The sequence below is a fragment of the Centruroides sculpturatus genome, unplaced genomic scaffold, assembly GCF_000671375.1.
Source record: "Centruroides sculpturatus isolate CEXI.00-Female unplaced genomic scaffold, Cexi_2.0 scaffold385, whole genome shotgun sequence".
NCBI lineage: Eukaryota > Metazoa > Arthropoda > Arachnida > Scorpiones > Buthidae > Centruroides > Centruroides sculpturatus.
In genome coordinates, this window is record NW_019384625.1 from 441,128 (window position 1) to 464,714 (window position 23,587).

At 27.8% G+C, this 23,587-nt stretch overlaps 1 protein-coding gene across 1 annotated transcript; it reads left to right on the forward strand.

The window, feature by feature from the left end:
• Positions 1–3,144: 3,144 nt before the first annotated feature.
• On the forward strand, positions 3,145–22,325 carry LOC111625604 (transmembrane and TPR repeat-containing protein CG4050-like). Its single transcript, XM_023368802.1, has 21 exons — positions 3,145–3,301; positions 4,207–4,392; positions 12,946–13,082; positions 13,168–13,249; positions 13,336–13,444; positions 13,547–13,662; positions 13,735–13,895; positions 15,961–16,204; positions 18,587–18,735; positions 18,814–18,897; positions 18,966–19,103; positions 19,687–19,780; positions 19,913–20,047; positions 20,121–20,203; positions 20,288–20,360; positions 20,447–20,533; positions 20,608–20,681; positions 20,753–20,873; positions 20,940–21,041; positions 21,721–21,804; positions 21,888–22,325. The coding sequence occupies exons 1-21, from the start codon at positions 3,263–3,265 to the stop codon at positions 22,134–22,136; spliced, it is 2,547 nt and encodes an 848-aa protein (XP_023224570.1). The 5' UTR covers positions 3,145–3,262; the 3' UTR covers positions 22,137–22,325.
• Positions 22,326–23,587: the final 1,262 nt, after the last annotated feature.

Below are 23,587 nucleotides of genomic sequence, written 5' to 3' on the forward strand. Positions count from 1 at the left end.
ACAATATTTAGTATTCATGGCTATCCATATTGTCATTAAGCAGAAATGCAAACTGGCAAAACAAATGGTTAACTTTTTCGCCTTGTTGGAGCAGAATTAATTAGCAAAGTTTCTGTCTACCACTTGAAATCCTATTATAGTACTGTAATTAAGAATATAGAATGAATGTCAAATGTCCTGTGAACAAGACAACAGTAACGTAATTTGTCACGTGTATCTTAAAAGCTTGTTATCTTCACTAGTTATAGAATCAACTCTTATAAATATAACAAGTTTCATTAAGGCTGTTGCCTGCTAGCAGATTGTTTAAACTGTACTGACATACCAGGGTCAGGAATTACTGACGAAAAGGGTGGCCAGGTGCTTTGACACTTCGCTATGGACTTGTGATTGATGAAGCAATGGTAATTACCTTAATTAGTTTCAACTCGCTAATTGCTACTTGCATATAACCTTCATATAAATTATTATATCAAAGAAAAAGTACTTACTAAGCACACTGATCTGTTGCCATTTTCTAACGTCTCACGCATTTAACTCTTTTAATATGTTAATAATAATAGTTAAATTCATAGTTATAATAAATAGTTGCTATTCGCGGCTCTCGTTATAACGATATTGATTAGATTCATTTCGTTTATCTCGTTATAGTGAAAGTAATTTAATCTTTCATTGTGTAATAGCTATTCGCGCTAATACTTAGTTTTAGTTTAAATTGCATATTCGTTTGTGGCGGTAATGAATTTTTATTAATACACTTGCATACGCCCAGTAGCCGGATATTCACTGTAACGGGTACGTCGTTATAACGAGGTTGCGTTCATCGAAGGGAGAAATCGCGTATCTACGAGTTATATACGGATAAAAATATATTTATATATTTAATACCGATAATGGCAGGGTTATAAAGTATGTTTTATTCATCGAAATATCCAAGACAATTTACATAAAACAGGAGATATTAAATAAACCGTAAGAAATCATCCATTTAAAAAGAATACGTGACTAGTAAAGCAGTGAATAAATCGCAATTTCTAGATTAAAAAAAGGGGTCTAAGCTTTTGTTTCTCAACGTTTTTCAACAGTATAGATTCTACTCACGTTGTTCTTAAAGGAAGAGTCGCCAGCTAGAAAGTACTTAAAGTTTTGCCTTTAAGGAAAAGGCAGCATTTCCAACTTTGAACAACAAGCAGCCACGTAACTGCAGATTACATATCGATATAAAGGGGTACTGTTTACTTAATAACAAACGTCGTATAAGCCTCTAGCTCAAACTACCTGCTGCGAATATCAATTGCCCTCTTGGCTTTAACATAACTTAGCAAATTTATAGAAGGAAATAGTTTTTCGTACAGAAAAAAAAAATAAGAAGGGGGAAGATAAAAGATATTTTTGTAAACAACTTTTAATGCTATGCAAATAAGTTTATTTCTCTAAAAGAAATTTTTATGCTTAAGGATTTACAATGACTTCCCTCACAAGATAAATGAAAAATAAGTTGCCTAGCAAACGAAACAATGAAAAATGAATGATGATGGGATTCGTCCAAGATTTTTTAATATCGTATCGATTCTGGTTATGAAAAAAAAAAGAATTATTATTAAAGTGGCGTATCTGCAACGTGTATACTTCATTTCCATCTCTTTACAACTGTTACTTTTACTGCTAGAAGCTTCCAAATCGTGTAATGTAATTGTGAACATCTTCTATTTATTACCCGATTCTCTTCTCGGTGTTACTTTACACGATACTTACAGTCAGTAGGAAAAAATCTCATTTGTAGATACATAAGAAACGAGATCATCATTTGAGAGTTGAGAAACACCATAACTTGGCATCCCCTCTTCTCCCTCTTCCTTTTTTCTTCTTTTTTTTTAAGTCCGAGATAAGAAAAAGATGGGGAGGAAAAGAACTTTGTTAGTTTGACCTTTGTTTTCTTTCTCTAAGGCAAGATGAATATTTTCTTGTCTGTTGGATCGAATTCGACTAGATATGACTTATTTTGCATATGAAAGAGAAGAAATCACTTTTAAAATTATTATATTAAAGGAATGCGATTATTTAATAAGCAATATTTTTTTTTTTGTTTGATGATACAGTTTGGAATTATCGTATAATTTTTGTTTTTATTCTCATGAAAATTCTAAATATATCATTCTAATTTTATTAATTATCATTTCTTATTTTTGTTCAGATGATTTTAATAAAATATTTATTTCGGTTATCTAATTTGTTCGTCTCTCGGTATGAGTATAAAATTGCTTGTTTTTATTATCGAAAGTCTTACGTACAGTACGTATTTTAATTATAAAAAAAAAGACTTATCTTGTTCAAAATTCCTTCAAATATACTATTTTTTATTCAGTTTATTTTTATGTTTACGTGTATTTTAAACTCGATATTGTAGATAGTTACCGATTTAAACAGAAAACTTTACAGCAATCGACAATATTCGCTTCTGCTTAACGCCTTGATCTTATCCTACGTGTTATCTATATTTTCCTACACTCTTCACTTGTAAAACTCTCTTTGCCGCATTTACCAAGGAAGTTTCGAACATCTTTTGTCTTTAATGAGCCTCTCTCTCTTCATTTTCATACATCTATTCATCAGAAAGCTCTTCTTCCTCACGAACTCTTTAATTAAAAATATCACAGATCTTAAGCTACTTCAAAATTCCCTTTCTTAATCAATCTCATAACCGATGTTATAAATACAATCTTTTAATCAAAAATCCTCTTTCTTTCGATAGAATGGAATTTCTTGAAAAATTCGTCAATCGCCTTCGCCTCTACAATCGGACCGATAAATTTCCCAAAATGTATGTTTATGTCAGAATTGATGTTGTACACCGATCATCCCAAATTGACACGGCGGTTATATCAACAACAAACAGATTTGCGTCATCCTAGCATGAAATTATTGTTGACAATCGAACTCGTGTTCGCTATACACGGCAGGATGATCGTAATTCTGAATATCCTCAGGCCAACGAAGGTTATTTAAGCTGATTTATAAACACAATAAATGAAAAGAAATATAAANATTGTTAATTTTATTTTTTTAATAAAGTTTTTGCAAAGGGTCAATGGGGGAATTTCGGGCAAACCTACAATTATGCCGTGCCTAGTTTTCAATCGATAGTTGCTAGAGGCCGCTGCTACGCATCTTTGCTATATAAAGCACTTCTCTTTGCTACAACAACAGATCGTTAAACGATGGAGTTGGATGATATACTACTTATATACAGATAAACGAAAGTATGAAACGATCATCGGAAAAAATGAACAGGTCTCCTAATGTAAGCCTTTTTTCTTATTACGTTTTTAATTGCCAAAACAAACTCTTAATCTTTCCTAGATGCTAACATATGGTAATACGCTATCGCTCCTGAAATTCTCCTAATATTCTCTTAAATTCTCTTATTTTTGTGATAATTATCTGTAGGTTCTATTGGATTTTTTGATAGATTTTTTTTTTCTGAGTGTATTTTTTTTTTAACCGTTCTTTCCGATTGTAATTCTGTTTCTAATTACTAAAAATGATGCCGTGCCGTATCTTTTTCTTTTGTGGTTTGACAAAAAGAGCGATTTTTAACGCGATTAAATAGTGTTGAATTCAATGAGTAAGTGGAAGAATTACGAGAATGGTCGTATTTTTATACATTAAAAGAAAAATTCTGGGAAATCTCACAGTTTGTTTTTTTTTTCTCGTTGTTTGTATTTCTTGCGGAATTTTTTTTTCTCTTCCTTTTCTCGTAGAATGTATATTGATGCAAAAGATAAAGTAAAATATTCGTAAGAGTAAAGAAACATTTCTTAATCGACTTAAGTGGTCGGCAAAGAGCAAACATCATGGTTCTTGTAAGCGAAAGTGACTACTCCGTGAAACAACATCATGAACTGATTTTGAATTTTATTTATAATGGAAGAAGAGAAAATATATAACATTGCCATTAAATATTGTTTCTGTTAAGGATATAATGCGGACCATTTTTCTTCCTATTTTTTTAAAAAAAAATAATATATGATTCTTTCAAAAATTAATCATTCTTCATACGATTTTTTCGTTGCCATAAAGTATAAATCTTTAAACGTAAAACGTTTGACTGGTTGTACGATAAAATTTACTATAAAATCTTTATTAATTTTCATTTTAATTGCTATCATTCTCTTATATTATTAATAAAATGAGTTCTTTTTCTAGGATAAAAGACTATCACTGCATAGCATAGCAGTGGCTATAGCAGCAATTAGCTGTTATTATCCATCTCTTCAAGGAGATCTGGTCTTTGACGATATTGCGGCCATCAAGGATAATCGAGACGTGAGAAGCCACACTCCCATATCTAATTTATTCGTACATGATTTTTGGGGGACACCAATTCACAAGGTAAAAAATTTATTAAAAAAAATAATAAAATTGCTTATGACTTTTATAATTTTGCAAATGGATTTCTTTTTTCTTCCTTCTAAATATTAAAGAATTCTGATCTTCGTTATCATCCGCATCACGTTCGGGGTGGTATCTTTGACACACAAATTTGTTTACGTTTCGCTAATCCAGAAATATCTACAGTCAGTACGGAAGAAGAAAGTTTAAAATCAATACAATCTGCATATAAATTATTTTGTAAACTTTGTATTAGTTTATATACAGAGATTTTGAATCGCAGATAATATTGATGCCGTTGAAATTAACGAATAGAGTTTTGTATAAATCTATCTTCTACTGTAATTTTTACATCAAATTTTTCGTATCTTTTTAAAATAGACTTATACAGAAGAAAATTCTCTTAGTAATCCATTAAAATAAGTTAAGGCATAGATTAATAATTCATAAATCTCAATAAATTCGAACAATTTTCCTGCTTATATATAAATAAGCGATAATAATCGCGCACTTAAAAACATTTCTATTAAAATTCTAAAAGCATTTTTGCAACTTCGGAAAATGTAAGCAAGTATTATCACTAATCAAAAGACCTCTTTCATAAAATGATAGTACTTACTATAATGGCTACTTCACTCATCAAGTAGATAGAATTTTTATCCATTACGCGTAATGTAATCTTATTTCCTTGTAGAATTACAGCAGTGAATCATATCCATTTTGTACAATTAATAATTCTCTTATAACTAGAAAGCGAGAAGGAGGAAAAATAAAATTTTATAAACGATTTTTATTCCAATAAACCTTTCTAACTGCCTTCTTTTTTATATATATATTATTAAAAACTCGCAATTCGAAGATTAAAGACGAATGTATCAGTTTGTAGTTTTGTTTAGAAACTCTAGTATCATTTTTCTTCCGTTATTACATCTTGATGGCTTGTCATATCGAAATGAATGATTTCTGCAACTTCTATCGGATAAATATTTATGCATTGAGCTATTTTATGTCTTCTAACTCGGTATACAATCTAATTTTAAACTTTCCTTTGTTCGTCGATATTTAATTTTTATGAAAGTTTCTTAGTTTCTTAGGGGGAGAAAATGGAATCTTTTTTTTTTTTTAAAATGTTATAAAAGAGAATGCCACAAAACAAAGACGTTTTACAAGTAATAAACAAGGAATGTATCACAAAGTAAAAGCAATTCGCGAAACTAGTTTCACTCGGATAACGCACTGTACAGTACGTTCACTAAAGGAACGTTTACAATTGTTTAATGCAGGGGGGAAAAAAAGAAGAAAAAAATTGACAAAAGAAATGTTTATATTTTAAAAATTTTCTAAAATTTTATAACAATAATTTTAAAAAGTATTTTCGGAATAAAATGATAAAATTTTACCGTTCTGATGAATATAAATGCACAGAAAGTGAGTTTATTTTAATCTTATAATTGAACAAAAAAAATCTTTTAAAAAATTTTTAAGATAATATAATCGTTAAGAATAAATTCAAAAAATGATTTTAATCATTTTTTTTTCTTAAAATATTAATTACGTACTTTAAAAAAATGATTGAAAGCAAAGACTTAAACGTTCCTTCTTGGCGTGAAGTGTAAAAAATCAGAAAAAATAAGCATAAAAATTCTCTAGATAATTCACTTTTATATGACAAGTCTCTCCAGAAAAGTAGAAAATTATGAAGAATGATAACGTTTTAAATTATGGAAAATGTGATATTCAATATATGTTTCTTTATAGTCGCAACCAACATAGACTTGTAGCTCTTATTTATTTAGCTGTAGGATGCTTTAATAAATTACCCTCCATCATAAATAAATAAATTCCTATCCATTGTAATTCCGAGCCTGTGACACAATACAATCAAAATAAATGAGATTGTTGTTGTAGATATCAAACTCCTTTATTAATATATCTAAAGCGGGTTAGGCTGACAAGGAGAAAGGAGAAAAGATGCATATGCAACAATTTCACTTTGCAACTAAATAAATTATTCAAATTTCTTTTTATCGCTAATTATATTTTTGATTTCTATAATATATTAAATAAATGTAATACCTATAAATTTAATACGTCTGTTTTATTGATAATATAACCACAAAAAAAGATGTTTCACTGTAGATAATCGAGGAGTAAACAATAGATAAGTTGCTTCCAGCTCAGTTTTATTTGTTAGCAATAGGAGAAGGCTATAAAGAAGCTCAGAAAATGTAATCAAAGCAGGAAACCAAACACGATCTAGCTTTATCTCTCTTTCAATATTAAAATTTTGAACGTTTTTACTAAAGAAATGATCACATTCTTCTGAAGAAAGTGCGCTGTTTTTCCTCCTTATTGCTTGATTGTTAAAATATGATAATCTAGTAAACGAATGGAATTTTTCGTATCACGCATTTATTTTTCTCTATTTTCGTTGGTTTAATATAATTAAATTGCTTTGTGGGCGATGTAGTTTGTTAAACAGGATTACTTCTTATCTAAATCCCTGGATTTATCACTAAACACAAGCCACTAGATGTAGATATAAACGTGTCGATATGCCGAGATTCTTTGTGATATTTCGTGCTCTTGGCCTAACAGAGATTTATTTGTCATATAGAATTTAACATATTCAATATTTTTTTGTTTTTTTGTCAAAATATGAGAGCTCTTCCATGTTTATTTTGATTACACGAGTGTCCACTTCTAATAGTAGTCACGCTACGCTAAGCAAATCGCAATGGGATGAGACAGGGGAGTAAAAAAAGGAAAAAAAATGAATTTTATGTAATTTATTTTAGTTATATATTTATAATTTTTAATAAATTACGAAATTTTAGGTTATTTTTTCCTTAAAAATAAACTTAAAAGTTACCACTTACATTATTAATACGCGAATTTTTAGTTTGCAAAATGAAAAAGTTTATTTAAGTAACGCATCTTAGATATTGATTATTTAAAATAAAAAAAAAAAGGAAAAAAGATGCTACGTAAATGCATAAAATTCAGAAATATAAATAATTTAATGTGTTAAAGAACAGAAATGGAGTGAAAAAAAGATGTTTGCTTAAATAATAAATCAAAAAATGAATGATGTTCAGGAAAGCTTTCTCGTTTTTTTTTTGTGCCAAATATTTTTGCTTATATAACGACATATTTTTATAATTTATATCGAAATTATTATTTTTTTCCACTTTAAAAGACTATTTTTAAGTTAATTTTTATTAAATTATCAACTTTTCTAATCAAATAAAGATTTAATGGAGATAATAAGCGAGAGAAAATTTTACTTGATTATTATCAAGCGATTAATTGAATTATAAGAAATTAACTCCAGTTTGTTTTTTATTGTTATTATTATTCAGGAAACATTAAAGCATTAGCAGGATTTTTTTTAGATTAAAAAAAAATGAAATTGAATATTCTGCAGACATAAATTTTCTATTTTTTAGTAAAGCAGGAAATTGTCTAACGCTATTGTGTTAGATATTCTTAGCTGCAGTTCATTAAACTCGAATTTCTCATCCATAAATTCCATACAAAACGGGTCACATAGGGACGTAACCAATCAAACTTTCGACGTTACAATAATAATTACGTTTAATACAAACGTCATTTGCACGGGATGTTGCAGAATTTCGATTTTACTTCAGGTTCTTTACCTATTTTTTCACTTTTTACTGGCGTAAAATAAAAGAAAATTTCTACTTTCTATTGGCTTTGTTAAATTATAAAGAATTCTGTATTTAGTTTTAAAAAGTGAAGTGGTTTTAAAAGTATTATCTTTCGGTTTTAACAGGCTTTAAAAGAAAAGTAAAGACGAAAACTTCTTTAGAAAATTTGTTTAAATAAAAATCATGAACACTCTAAATGTGAATAGAATTTTAAACGAGAAGCCAGTTCACAAATAGCAAATTTATGACATTTGCTTCATTGCATTTTATTGATTACCTTCTATTCTCTACCACTTTTAAGTGTGTAGTTTTTCGCAGAAACCAATAGATTTCGACTCGATATTTTTAATGATTTTCTAAGTAAAATTATCCATTCGAAAATGATAAGTTACACCTCCATTCGCTTATAAATTTCTACGTTTTTTTTTCCGATATTTATAAAGTTATATTATTAGAAAAATACATCTAAAAACTTCGGAATCATTAAAAATGCAGGTTAATAGTGTCGAAAGGGAAGATGTGTCATATCTCATCCCTTTTATCTTTAGCCATCAGTTCAAGAACGGATGGTTTGCGAGTGCCCGTGTGCGTGCCATTACTGATTTTGGATAATTTTGGGATAATCGATGTTCTATTATATAATTAAAGTCACGTCAAGTAACTAATTCGCCTCTTAAATTCATACAGTACTGTCGATTATATATTTAATATTAATATAAATATGTAAAGATTTTAAGAAGCAGACAGATCATAATAATTCTTAAAGCAATTTATTTAAATTATTCACGAATAAATCTTAAAAAACACGTTTTATAATTAAAGTCAACATTTTTTTAAAATTTTTAATTCTTTGCTAAAAGAATAAATTAATTTATTTTAATTAAACAAGTGAAAATAAAGAAGATTTAAAATTTTAATTATACTGAGCGACTGGTAAAAAATTGAAGATATTTATTCTCTGGAGTACGATACGTCAACAGAAATTTTAATATTTTCTAAACTCAAATAATATTTAATTTTAATATTATACATAAATAATAAGATACAACGTAAAGCAATAAATCAATCTCAATTCGTTCTTTTCAATATGAAAGCTCGTCCATATTATTCATAAGAGAGGGAAAGACTAAGCATAACTCTCATATTTTTATTCTAAACAGTGTTAGAGATACAAAAAATAAATTTAAAATATCTATCAATATAAATTTCCATTTTTATAATTCATTATTTTCTAAAAAATCATCCATTTAAGAGACAGTTTACATAGATAAAAATTCTTTGATAGATTATCTAACTGTAATCACATGTGTTCTGATATTCACATGAAATATTAATATATAAATTATATAAAAATTAATACTTATAATTTGATGCGCTTCTTTTTCGTTAAAATTTGTTTTTTAATTAATCGTATCTTCATCGTATAATTTAATGAAAAATCAAAGCTTTTATGGTAGTTGGTCGAGTTGAACTTTTAACCTTTTGTACTAGTTGATAAACACTTAATTAACTTTAAAATATCTTCGCACTTTCTAGCAATAAAACAATCGTTATTTGAATTTTAAACGCTTTCAAACTTTCTTTTATCATTTTAAGAAAATATTTAAGAGAATTTCATTCTATTCTCCTTTCTTCATAGTTATCTGGACAATTTGATTCCATTCCATTCTTCTTTATCCAATTCTTTATCTTATTTCCAACATAATTCTAGATCTTTTTACACCGATTAAAGTAACCTTCACACTTTCTTTCTCTAAACTTTCGACGCTTCTTTGTAATTTTCTTACTTGGCTGAGCATCTTTTGTGCCTTTCTTTATTCCTTTCCCAAATCATTTTTCTTCTAAATTTCTATAAAATTCTTCTTTCTATTTTTTCCCCCCTTTAATATTCATTTCGACTTTACATTTATCAACAATCATTCATATATTACTTCTGCTTGAATATAATTTTTGTTAAGTATATACATAAAATTTGTTCTTTATTTATATTTTCTCTCTTATATTCAGTTTGATTATTTATATTTTAAAATATAAATAATATAAAATGGTTAATTAAAGCTGTATTTAAAACAATAAAAAAATTGATTAAAAGTACCAAATTTAAAACTTAAATAAAAGCTTCGTTTTCAATTTATAAATCTTAAAATAAATATTTAAATATTTACATATTTTCTTTATAATTTTAAGATTTTTTTTTTTCGTGTAAAATTATTCAGGAAAAAGAAATCCGCATCATTAGCATCGGGTTTAAATTCGAGAAAGTGTAAAAAATAGTTGCGAAATTTATATAAGTTGTTTGTAAATTTGCTTGGAATCAAAAATATAAAGAAATAAATATAATTTTGAATATATCACAAGATGAAAAATAACACTTGGAATGCAGAAAATTTCATAAAATTAGTTTTATTCCGCGATTTATACGAAATGCAGTTATCATTTGTATTCTAGACATTTGTGAGTTTCGTATTCTATTTTTTCTTGGTTCAAATAGGTTACAGTTGGTTGTTGAAGTATCGATTTCGAAATGTCTAGCCATGAAAGAATCAAATTCATGCCATATTAGTAGTCAGTACACGCTTGGTATTCGTGTAACACGCTTGGAGTTTCTTGTAGTGCATCTCTCGGGTGGGACATCATTAATACAAAATTTTGCCACCGTAATATAGTTAGATGTACGTACTTTCACAATTTCTATTCTTCAATAAAACTTCTATCACAATTTTAATAAAGATTTCGTGTCACGATTCGAAATTTCCTTCCATTCAAAAGAATCACAGAAGAGAGAAAATTCGCAACTTGTTATAGAAAAAGAATCGAGTTATAGTTGAAAAATGGTATTTTTTCGAAGATAATTGTTTGTTCGGTTTAGATGTTTGTCAGGTCATATGTACTATATGATTAAGTTTCTTAATCACATCTTGGCACCGAACGTCGATTATTCTCCCTTTGTTCGTTTAGTGATCGAAATCTGCCCCCGTGATGTATGTTAGGCGATAAAATGGAAGATTTCTGAACTCTTTTCTATAATTTGAAACCATTTTTTTTCGTTTTCTGATTGCACGAAAGATATTTTAAAAGATGATATTNCCTGTTAGAATTAATCTCATCGCTGCATCTTTTATAATCATTTTAATCTTGAGAGTTAAATTGATGGATTATCATTTTCCATATTTTAATAGGTAAATAATCGTTAATAATGCAATATATGTTCTAATTATGACATATTAATGATATATAACGACATCATTAATATCTCATAATTAGAACATATCTTGCATAAAATAAACAACATAATTATAGATATAAATGTTTTATTTCATATTTAGATATGTATGTTTTTTTTAAATAAAATTATAAGAGTAAGATAAAGAAATTTTTTAGACCCACCCCAATCAATGAAATATTTTTAAAAACAATGTTGGAACAAATAAATTTTAAATTTATTGCTTAAGAAATAAATATAATTTTGAATATATCACAAGATGAAAAATAACACTTGGAATGCAGAAAATTTCATAAAATTAGTTTTATTCCGCGATTTATACGAAATGCAGTTATCATTTGTATTCTAGACATTTGTGAGTTTCGTATTCTATTTTTTCTTGGTTCAAATAGGTTACAGTTGGTTGTTGAAGTATCGATTTCGAAATGTCTAGCCATGAAAGAATCAAATTCATGCCATATTAGTAGTCAGTACACGCTTGGTATTCGTGTAACACGCTTGGAGTTTCTTGTAGTGCATCTCTCGGGTGGGACATCATTAATACAAAATTTTGCCACCGTAATATAGTTAGATGTACGTACTTTCACAATTTCTATTCTTCAATAAAACTTCTATCACAATTTTAATAAAGATTTCGTGTCACGATTCGAAATTTCCTTCCATTCAAAAGAATCACAGAAGAGAGAAAATTCGCAACTTGTTATAGAAAAAGAATCGAGTTATAGTTGAAAAATGGTATTTTTTCGAAGATAATTGTTTGTTCGGTTTAGATGTTTGTCAGGTCATATGTACTATATGATTAAGTTTCTTAATCACATCTTGGCACCGAACGTCGATTATTCTCCCTTTGTTCGTTTAGTGATCGAAATCTGCCCCCGTGATGTATGTTAGGCGATAAAATGGAAGATTTCTGAACTCTTTTCTATAATTTGAAACCATTTTTTTTCGTTTTCTGATTGCACGAAAGATATTTAAAAAAATGATATTTAAAAATTCGATTTCAACAGCTTGATAGTCATTACTTTGTAAGAAATAATTTTCTAGAATTAATCCAATTTTAATGAGGTTATGATTGAAAAAATTCTAATGTTGCATTAGCAATTTAATCCCTTAAAAGATTATAAACAAAAACAACGAATGAGCTTAAACTTATTGAATGCCTTCCCTTTTTCCTTCCCCATTTTCAAATGATGGTTTAATCTATATAATCATAACTTTTCATAAGGTTACGGAACTACATTTCATAAATATACAAATAGTAAGAGTAGAATTATTTATCATAGATAACTAATGCATCCTTGAACGTATTAAAAATTATATGGAAAATAATTAATTTTTGTAAAATACTTCACTGTCATTCTGCATCTAAAAATATCTTTTAATTATTGATCAGAGTGTCTGGTTAGAATTATAAATCTTGTAAATAATTTCTATCTTCTCTTTTGTTTCTTTACCTTCCATCCACTATTTACATAGAAAGATGCTTATCCTCTTTCAAAAGCAATAAAGTTGGAGAAAGTTATTGAATCACCTCAAACAAACAATGGATATCCTTCATACAAAATTGATTTCTCTCGTGTAGAATATACATTTTTTATTAGATAAAATTCCGAAATGCTGTAAATTTTAATATCCTAATCAAAATCTATAACGATATAGGAACAAAGCCATAAATCCTACAGACCATTAACAGTATTGACTTATCGATGGAATTATTGGTTGCATGGTCTTCAACCATGGGGTTACCACGCTGTTAATTTATTGCTCCATGCTCTTGTCTCTCTTCTTTATCTCAGGTTAGTTTATTTACTTAAAGCATCGCCTGATAATGTTATTTCTTCTTTATCTAACTAACTTTTTTCTTATCTTTTCTTTTTAAAGATTATGTCAACGTTTCCTTCCTATTCAAGATGCGTTAGTGGCCGCTTTATATTTTGCTGTACATCCAATTCACAGTGATGCGGTAAGTTCTCTTATTACGATTTTTATTAATACTGTAATAGCATTAGATAAAAAAAAATTAAAAAATAATTACTCAACTCGTATCAGGTTGCCAGCATCGTTGGAAGAACGGAATTACTTTCGGCTATATTTTATATAGCCGCTATACTCTCTTACATGAGTTCAATTTATCCCGATCAAAAAAATAAAAAAGAAAGTAAGGATACTTAATTTATTGATTAAAAACTAATTCAATTTGCAGCTGTGTTTTCGAAAATGTTTGCAGTAACTTAATGTTTCTAAATTTAATTACCTTCAGGGAGATGCGGTGTCTGTTTTGCTATCATTTACGCTACCGTAGGAACATTATGTAAAGAACAGGCTCTAACATCTCTCATTGTCTGCATCGCTATTGATATATTTATCTTTAATCAGGTCAGTAAGAAACATATAACTTCTCATATATAAATTCGCATAAAGTAACAGTTTTTCTAACGTATATTACAGGTTCACATAAACAGAAAATGTTTCTACTCGATGTGTAGAAGGAAAAGTTCTCCTTGGTGGAATTTAGTACCTGTTAGAATTAATCTCATCGCTGCATCTTTTATAATCATTTTAATCTTGAGAGTTAAATTGATGGATTATCATTTTCCATATTTTAATAGGTAAATAATCGTTAATAATGCAATATATGTTCTAATTATGACATATTAATGATATATAACGACATCATTAATATCTCATAATTAGAACATATCTTGCATAAAATAAACAACATAATTATAGATATAAATGTTTTATTTCATATTTAGATATGTATGTTTTTTTTAAATAAAATTATAAGAGTAAGATAAAGAAATTTTTTAGACCCACCCCAATCAATGAAATATTTTTAAAAACAATGTTGGAACAAATAAATTTTAAATTTATTTATTTATTACAAGGCGAAGGTACAAGAACTTAAGCTCTTGTTCATACCTTCGCCTTGTATTCACTGATTTCAATTATTAAATTTAAGATTCAATTCCATTTTAACAAGTTATAACAAATGGTATATAAATATTGCATATTGTAAAGAAAATTTAAGGAATTAATACATTAAAATCCAAGAATAATTTATACCCCCAAAATACAAGATTTTAACTTTTCTACCAGCGAAAGCCTAATTAAATTTCATCTATCTTCTCATTATTTTAATTGGCATCTACTGTATTGTCGAAGTGTGAGGCTGTCATTGTTGAATTGTCAACTCGACTGAGTAGCGCTTCAACGATAACATACAGTAGGCCTATACAATATACATTAATCTTTAATTATAATATCAATGTTTTATGTTTTAAAACATAAAAAATTTTTATTAATAATAATATTTTCTATGTGTAGAATTAGGAAATAATGGCTAATGGCTAATTAATTATTTAGATACTAAGTAATTTGGGCTAGAATTAGACAGATTGCTCGATCATTAATATATGTCAGGTCTGGTTTTATACGAAATAATTTTAGTTTTTAAAACTGTTCCTTTATTTTTTTGCTAAATATTCTTTTAAGGCACTAGAAACGTAAAGCATAAATAAATAAATAAATAAATAAACGTGTTATTGGAAATAATAAATTGTAAATTACAAATTATATAGTTACTTAAGACATTGCTTGTTTCGGAGTAAGTCGAACTAGGGTTGCCACAGTTCCTTATTTGTTAAGGATAGTCTTTGCTTCAATTGCAGTGCCTTTCCGTCCTTATTTAGTGATGAAACGTCCTTCCTAACAGCAAAATGGATAGGAAAAACAAAAAACATGTTGACGGCTAATGTTTCTTGTGTTACTTAAGGCATATTGCGTTACCTGAGCCGCATCCACCAACCTAGCAGATTGTATCTTGCAGATTCTTGTAGAAATGACATTAAAGCTTTTTCGATAACTTAACTGCTCCTTTTTTAGGTTATTGCTAATATTCTGCAGTTACTTACAACTAGTCTGACTACAAACATTATATTGTACGAGTACTAGTGGTCTGCAGACCCGGACCCTCCGACTATGATCCCATTTATGCATTATTATTATTATTGTCTTATGAAAATCGAAAGGTGGCAAATCTAGTTCGAACTTCTTTGAAATGGGTTCTGTAAATTTCTGATTCGTAAGGAAAAGTTTTGGTTTAGAAAAGACCTTGCGATTTACAAATACTTGGCATAGAATATACCCTAAATAAGCTAATAACAATAATAATCGTTAACCTATACAGCAGGTTTTAAAAAATGTTTCCGATGGTTTAATAATAGTTTACAATCCGAAAAATCCTATTAGACGGTTATATAATTATTAATATAGTTAATACAGTATTTAATATAAGCACGAATAATTATTAGAATTAATTATATAATATACGAGTATAATTATTAATGATATTAGTATACTAGATTGTATAATAAGTTATACCGATATCATTAATAATTGTTGATTTGAATGATACGTCTTTAAGTGCAATGTTTGGCCTATGTTTCATACTTTATGAATGGCTATATATTACCTTTAAGATACGGTGTATTATAGACAGTGACGGATTTACGTGAAGGATAGATAAGCCAGGGCTTAGTGACCTCGTGTTCAAGAAACCCGACCTCATATTATTTTGTTTTTGGTCAACGATATTTTGTGCTTATTGTATAATATAATTGTTGTTAACTACAAACTGTAAGCCATAATTAAAATGATATTTTGTTCTCGCAGGTTAGATAATCCAGCTGTCGGCTGCAATTTCATCATTCGAACTCTAACTCAAAATTATCTAGTGGCTTTTAATGCATGGCTTATGGCATTTCCTTATAGTCTGAGTTGTGACTGGTCTACAGAATCGATACCACTGGTAGATTCTTACGTGGATTCCAGAAATATTGCCACTATATTTATTTACATCATCATCACTCTTCTTGTCTTCCAAGGAATTTCTTTCGATTCGAAAGTATTAAAGCTGGTAAGAATGAAAATTTGTTTTTAATCTTTTAGATAATATATCGAATAACTGTCTTTGTAAATATTTCTTTAAATGTATAAATAAGAAAAAAAGAAAAAAAGAAAAAAAGAATTTAACGTTTCGGAATGCAAGATTTGCCGCATCGAATGTTTGGAATGTTAGAAGAATATCAAAAATGGTTAAATGACTTGTCTATTGAACACGCTTAGGAATATATATTGAATCGGAAGAATTTCAATTTTGCAGTTTAGTTTTGAAAAGACGAATGTGGGGATGTGTGACCGGATATATAAAAAAAAATTTAACCTATTTACTTCTCCTAAATGACTTGACTTAAATGAAAATCTTTCCGGAGATGGATGCCATAATGGAGATTGTTTCGATTACTTTTTTTTGCCGAAATTGATATAAAAGTTATTAATTATATTATATATCAAAATATAGTACCAAAAAGATCGTATAAGTCAACAAGAAGCAATCGTCTATCCAGTTTCGGAGGTCTCAGAAAAGATATGTCTATTTTGATGTCAATTTTTTTCCTTGGTTGGAGAAGGAAAAGATGTTTATTTTGCTACAGACATATTTAAAAAGATTAAAAATCCCCAGTCAATTTGGCACAGCATCAGATAAACTCGTATAGATAAAACAGATTTCAGTTGATTTAATTCTAAATTACTAATTGTTCTATTTAATTTCGATTCGTTAAATCATTTTGTTTATTAAAGGCGTAAATATAATAGCATTTATTTAGTTTTTATTCACATTAATATTGCTATTAAAAGAAGAAAATTGTAATCATCACCAGCGATCTCGGCTTCTGAAATATTTACCAAATATTTAATGTTTTTAAACCTAATGATATTTAAAAAGAGTTTTAATTTTATATTAAATTAGAATTTCGAATCAGATATTATTTTCTTACACTTGTTTCGGGAAGTTTCTACTTTTAATGAGATCTCCATAGATAAATTGTTAAATCCTATTAAATTAAACAGCTCGTCTATTGACGCCTCTAATTAGATGAACAGTTAGAGATACATCACATAATTAGAGATTCCGTGTAATAATTAGACGAACAGTTTTAGTTTTCTAATTATAAAGCTCAAATAATTAAGATCTATTTAGGCTGTAAGTAGGAGTTATTAATACGGATTTCTGCTCTTAAAAGTTCTAAGTTATAGATCTAATCTAGCGATGAATATAAACACTATGAAAGAGATCCTCCATAAATGCAATGTGTATAATTTAACTAACATCAACACAATTGATTCTGATATTAGGACAAACATAATGAATTTTAATCTTGTCTCCAACATAAATGCAACTTCACGCTTAAATCTCTCTACAATGAATCTTCATCTTCCTAATAATATCATCACCCTTATTATATTTTGTCAACTTATATCAAACTAAACTAATCTTTATATGAATATAAATATAATTTATATAACTATATTAATATATTTATTATTATTTATGTCAGAGTGATATCATTAACATCCCTTTAATTATTGATAATATCAATAGCAGTACAAGTCTATGCTCTTCAGTAGCGCTTCACTCGGCTTTCTCTAATGAAAAGTAATATTTTTTATTACTTAAATAATAAGTTTTAGTTTATAACTAAAGTTTTCCATTTAAAACTTTTAAATTTTTAAATAATTTTCTCTTTTTTATGGATAAAAACAGAGAGAAATCGTTAAGAAAACACGAAACACTTATTCATCTTTGAATATTTTACTAGTAATTTAAGAGAAGTTTATTTCTTAATGTTTATATTCAAAAATAAGAATTTTAATTTAATTTTATGTAATTTTAGACTTTTAATATAAAAGTACAAAATAAAAATTGGTTGATACATATTTATTAATAACATAAATATAAATGAAGATACATAAATTTGCATGGCGAGAATGGACGAATGGGATTTTTATCGGTTTGTTTTATTTATAAAAATATGACAAGAATATTTATTTTCAATATTTATCCTCGTTAAAGAATGAACAATATGCTAATGATATCGAAAATTGTACAACGTTACCTGTTATTGTGGAAGGGATGAGAAAATCGAGAGTAATTATCGACTGGTAGCACGAATCTTTTCTGTCCAGAATATCTGCAGTGACAATTAAAAACAGATTAGTTGTTTCTACGAAAATACATTGTTTTAAACAGCTTATAACTGCATACAGCGTTGAAAAATATTCTAAACTACTTGTTAAAATCGAGAAAACTTTATAATCTTTTCTTTTTTTTCCACAATGGCGCCTACACGTAACACAAAGCGCGTCAAACTGTATTGTATTGTATAGGCATTTTAGTGGATCAATATCTCTGCATATTGTGTAACATTGTTATTGAATGTTTCATGGTTCGTTTCAGGCGTTAGTGATGTTGATAGTACCTTATTTACCTGCATCTAATCTGTTGTTTCACGTCGGATTTGTGGTAGCAGAAAGAGTACTTTATCTACCCAGTATGGGAATGGGAATGATATTTGCTCTAGGAGTGAATAAATTGAGGAGTTATGGGTTCGTAGCCATTATTTTAAGCATATAATTACACATTTTATATAGGATTAACTTAAATTACAAAATAATTTTTTCCAGTAAATTTAAGGTAGCTCTTAATGGAGCCATTTGTTTCCTTCTTCTCACCTACTGCTTCAGAACAGCTAGAAGATGTTACGACTGGTAATTTTATTCGTATTTAAAATATTTAATAATTTTCATTATTAAACTTAAGAATGTGCTTATTTTAGGGAAACAGATTATGCCTTATATAAATCCGGACTGCAAGTAAATCCCAGAAATGTTAAATTACTGAATAACGTTGGACAAGTGGTTGAAAAATTAGGAAAATATAAAGAAGCTATAGGATATTACATTAAGGCCATAAGGTAATTTTATTCTCTTTATTATAAAAATACTTTTTTCATTATTATTATTTTTATATCGAAATCCATTAAGTATAAAAATTCTAAATGTGATCTTAAATATAATGTGATGGAAAGCAGATGTGGCTAATGGAAAAGATGAGCCTAATGATGATAATGTAAGAATCTGGCTTTATACTTATGAAGTTTAAGCAAGTTTATATAACGACTTCTAAAATTATTTTATAAAACTGGCAATTAAAACATTAAAATAATGTAAAAAATGAAATTTAAATAAAAATTGTATTCAAATCATAAGATAAGAAAATGGAATACATGGAAGGAACTGTTTTCTTGATCGAATATACAAAGCACAATCGACTTATCTGTCTTGTCATGCTTCTATTCCAGAAGCTTTCTAGCTTAATTTTATACATGGAAAAGGTTTCTGAATCTTTACCTCTCTTATGCAGGCTTGAATTGATATCACATATGTCAGTTTTTAGCTTTAGAGGAAGCAAAGTGACTAGAATACTTTTATTGTAGTTTTATTCTCTTATTTTATTCTATCCTTTGTAGTTTTAATTCTAATTCTTTTTAATTTCAGCACTTGTCCAGAAGATGTCACGGCTTATTTAAATTTGGGTAACGTTTACACAAAATTAAAAAGGTATCAAGAAGCCGAAAAAGCTTATCAACATGTGAGTTAAACCATTAAGTTTCTACCCTATTTAATGTAGTATAAAGAAGAAAAAATCATTTTAATATTACTTTTTAAATATTATAACTAATATTTAAACATTAAAAATAGTCATTATTACATATTTTTATAGGCAAAATCCTTATTGCCTCAACATAAAGAAGGTAACGGTCTTCCGCTTCGAGTAACAAGACACCATTTAAAGGCTCTAGTTCATTTAGCAGGACTTATATCACAAAATTCGTCTCGCATCGAAGAAGCAGATAAAGTATAGTATACAATTTAAGAATATTTAATTTTTATGAATAAAAAATTATTTGCATAAATTCTGTTTAATCTAGATGTATGCTCAAGTCACTAATATGAGAAGTGATTATACCGAAGCGTATGTCAGTTGGAGCGATTTAATGCTAAAGCAAAACAGGTATATTTTATACATTTTTTTCGTGTAAAATATCTAAACGGTTAGATATAAACATTAATTATTTAAAAAATAATAATAATAAAGAACTAGAGAAGCCGAAGTATTTATACAAAAGGCGATGGAAGAAGATAGCGAAGATCCCAATATGCTTTATAATGTTCGTATGAAATTAAGATGTATAATGTATTTTTCTAAGTTATATTAATGATAATAAGGTGAATAATAATGAAATCTATCACTTAGCTAGGTATTATCCTAAGTAAACAAGGTAAACACGATCCGGCACTGCAACGATTCGATAGAGCAGTTCATCTAGATCCTCTTCACGTGGTAAGTCAAATTTCCAAATTAATAAATTGATAATATGATTTTACACTTAACACATCATTTATTATCTACACAAGCCGTCTCTGATAGCTTCTGCCAGGATAATAGTGGAAGAAGGTTTCACCCATTTGCACCAAGTTGCATTTAGCAGGTAAAAAAGCGCATCAGTATAAATTATTCTGGAAAATTTAGTGATAACTCTTAATACGATTTCGATTGCAGATTGCAAAAGGTTGTGGAAAATGGAAGAGCAGATGAAACAGTTTACTTCCATTTAGCTATGCTAGCTATTAAGTCTGGAGATCATTATAAAGCAGAAGGATGGTTGAATAAAGCACTCGAGGTAGGTCAACATTTCTCTTATTTAATAAAATTCTAGAATTCTTTTTTAAGTGTTGAATGCTTTCAGCTACGTTTCAACTTTCCAGAAGCTTTGTTCAATATGGCTCTTCTACTGTATCAAAATAATAGATTAAACGAAGCCGCAACTTATCTACAAATGTTATTAAAGGTAAAATTTTCATACATTAGATTCGAGATTTTCCAACGAAAACATATTTAAAAGTTGTTTTCATCCTTTAAAACTATCTTTTCAAATCTTGTTACACAATAAATGATTTGAATTTAATAAAAATTGAATCGATTTTTCTTTGTATAATTTAAATTCTTAAACGTTTATTGGTTCTGGAAAGAATTATGAGTGTATAATTAAATGCTAGAAAGATGTTAAAATGAAAATATCAAGTAAAATTAATGATGCAAGATTTTTTAAAAAATAAATAGGTGCAAATATGGAAAATTTTGATTAAATAAAAGTTAAAAATAATAAAATTTATCATAAATTAATTATAATTAACGTAAATTAATTCTTCGTACAATACTTAACTTTTATAACGTAATAAAATAAATTCTCCTGTTTCTTTCTGAATTTTATTCGAATTTTATTGTTTATTTATAACTAAGAAATAATATTTTAAAGATTGTCAACGTTTATCATTACTTAATTCGATTATTACATTTTATTTCTGCTATTTTCCTTCATTTTTCATCAGAGAAATTTCGTTGAATTTATCACACATTTCTTCTTTGTTTATAATTTACAGAAGAATGACATAAAAATTATATTAAAGAATTTTATATTTTAGTTAGTTGTATGTAAAATTTAAATTAATTTTTTTTTCCATTTCCAGCATGGAGAAGGGCACGTCAAAGGGTTGCTTCTTCTTGGTGACATCTACGTAACACACATAGGAGACTTAGAGGCAGGAGAGATCGTAAGTCGTCTATATTTTCTAATGTTTTAATAAGAAAAGATGTTAAATGATATGAAATTAATTATTTTAAAATTTAATTACAGTGTTACCAAATGATCTTGCGTCAAGATCCTAGAAATTATCAAGGACTTCATAATTTGTGCGTGGTCTATCTTCAAAGAAATGAATTGAGACAGGCTGTGGATTGCTTTCAAGAGGCCCTTCGCTTGGCACCACACGTTTCTTACATTCAACGTCATTTGTACGTGGCAGGATTACTGTTGGAGAAAGAAGAGAACGGTACAGATTATCGAGCGGATATCTTGAGATCTAGAGTTGAAGTGTTTCGTTAATCGAAAGATTTTCTTTGATATATAAAAAGTGCCTCAGAGTGAACTGTGGTGATTATGTAAATAACACCTTTCACTAAATTGGAATTTTCTTTTCTATATTGGAGCATTTTGAGAAAAAAAAAAAAACGAGTGATCTACCTGTCATTTGCAGTGATTTCAGGAATTACATGTCAAATTAAATATAATGTTTGTTCTCTCTCACGTCGAGTGCTTTGTTATATTCTTTCATTTAACTCTCACAAAACTAATTTAACTTAAAAAAAAATTCATTCGAAAAATTCTAAATTAAGAAATATCAATAATTTATCGAATCGATATTCGTTTCTAATAAGAAGCATCAGCGATAATTCGAAAAATTATTATTATTATTATGATCAAATTATCTTAGAATAAATGCGATTCTTTTCCCATTAAGAAATTTGCTCGTAATCTTAATGTTGCTCTTTAAAAATTTAAGATGAAAACGTCTATTATTTAAGACAATCGATGGGAATCATATTGCACGATTCGTACGTAAAAAAAACCGATAAATACTAATGAAAGTCTACAGCAGATGCAACTAAATATCTCGATTAGAAAAGAATTTAATGAAGTTTATTTTTAAATATTAATTACATTTTACTATTTTAAAAGCGTTAAAGACAAAAATAAAATATAAAATATATACATTTTTCCATTTTATTTTTATAATTTTTCGGTTGTTTATACTGTATTACGCATAATCACTAAAAGTTTCTGAGATTTTTAAAATTATTTATTCATCAATATTCGTTTTTTTATAATCCTTTTGGGATTTATTACATTTGTTTTCAATTAAAAAAATCATTACAAGAGCTTTCCGACTGACTTTTTCTTTATTTTTTTGGAAGAAATTGATGATAGTAAGTATGAATTCGCTTAAGACAATTATCCTTCGACTGATCGAAGTGTGCAGCTATGTTATCTCTTCCTTTTCTTTTCTTTCAGCTGTTCAATTTCCTTCAAACACAAAGTTCAATAGAATAAACTTCATCAATTAATTTTAATGATAGGAATCTGAGAATATTTTTGTAATATTTTGATTCGTACTTACAAATATCAAACTTCACAAATCTACTAATATGAAGATTAATTTTTTAGTTTAAAAAACTTTATTTTTGATTGTGAGAAATTTCTCCATCTAATTTTAATTTAAACAAAATATAATATATAAAACGTTTCTAAATTCAAGTTATTCTCTGTGTGTTTATCAATATTGTACAGAGGAAACGAGCTTAGAGAATATTATATAGACAATATACTGTTTCAATCGCATTGCATGAGGAAAAAAATATAGTGAAAGTTCTAATTAGGGATGAATATTAATGCATTTTAACGATTTTATTCGTTTATATCTCTGTTAAGGAATATTTTTCTAATTATTATTACTCAAAAATACAGAATTAATTAACATAAGCAATCATTAAGCAAAT

Excerpts from the sequence above, each read along its gene's own strand:
- LOC111625604 (XM_023368802.1), top strand. The coding sequence starts at position 3,263 with ATGAAACGATCATCGGAAAAAATGAACAGGTCTCCTAAT. Across the intron at positions 20,534-20,607 it reads ATCTAGATCCTCTTCACGTG|CCGTCTCTGATAGCTTCTGC; the intron begins GTAAGTCAAATT and ends TATCTACACAAG. Across the intron at positions 21,042-21,720 it reads ATCTACAAATGTTATTAAAG|CATGGAGAAGGGCACGTCAA; the intron begins GTAAAATTTTCA and ends TTCCATTTCCAG.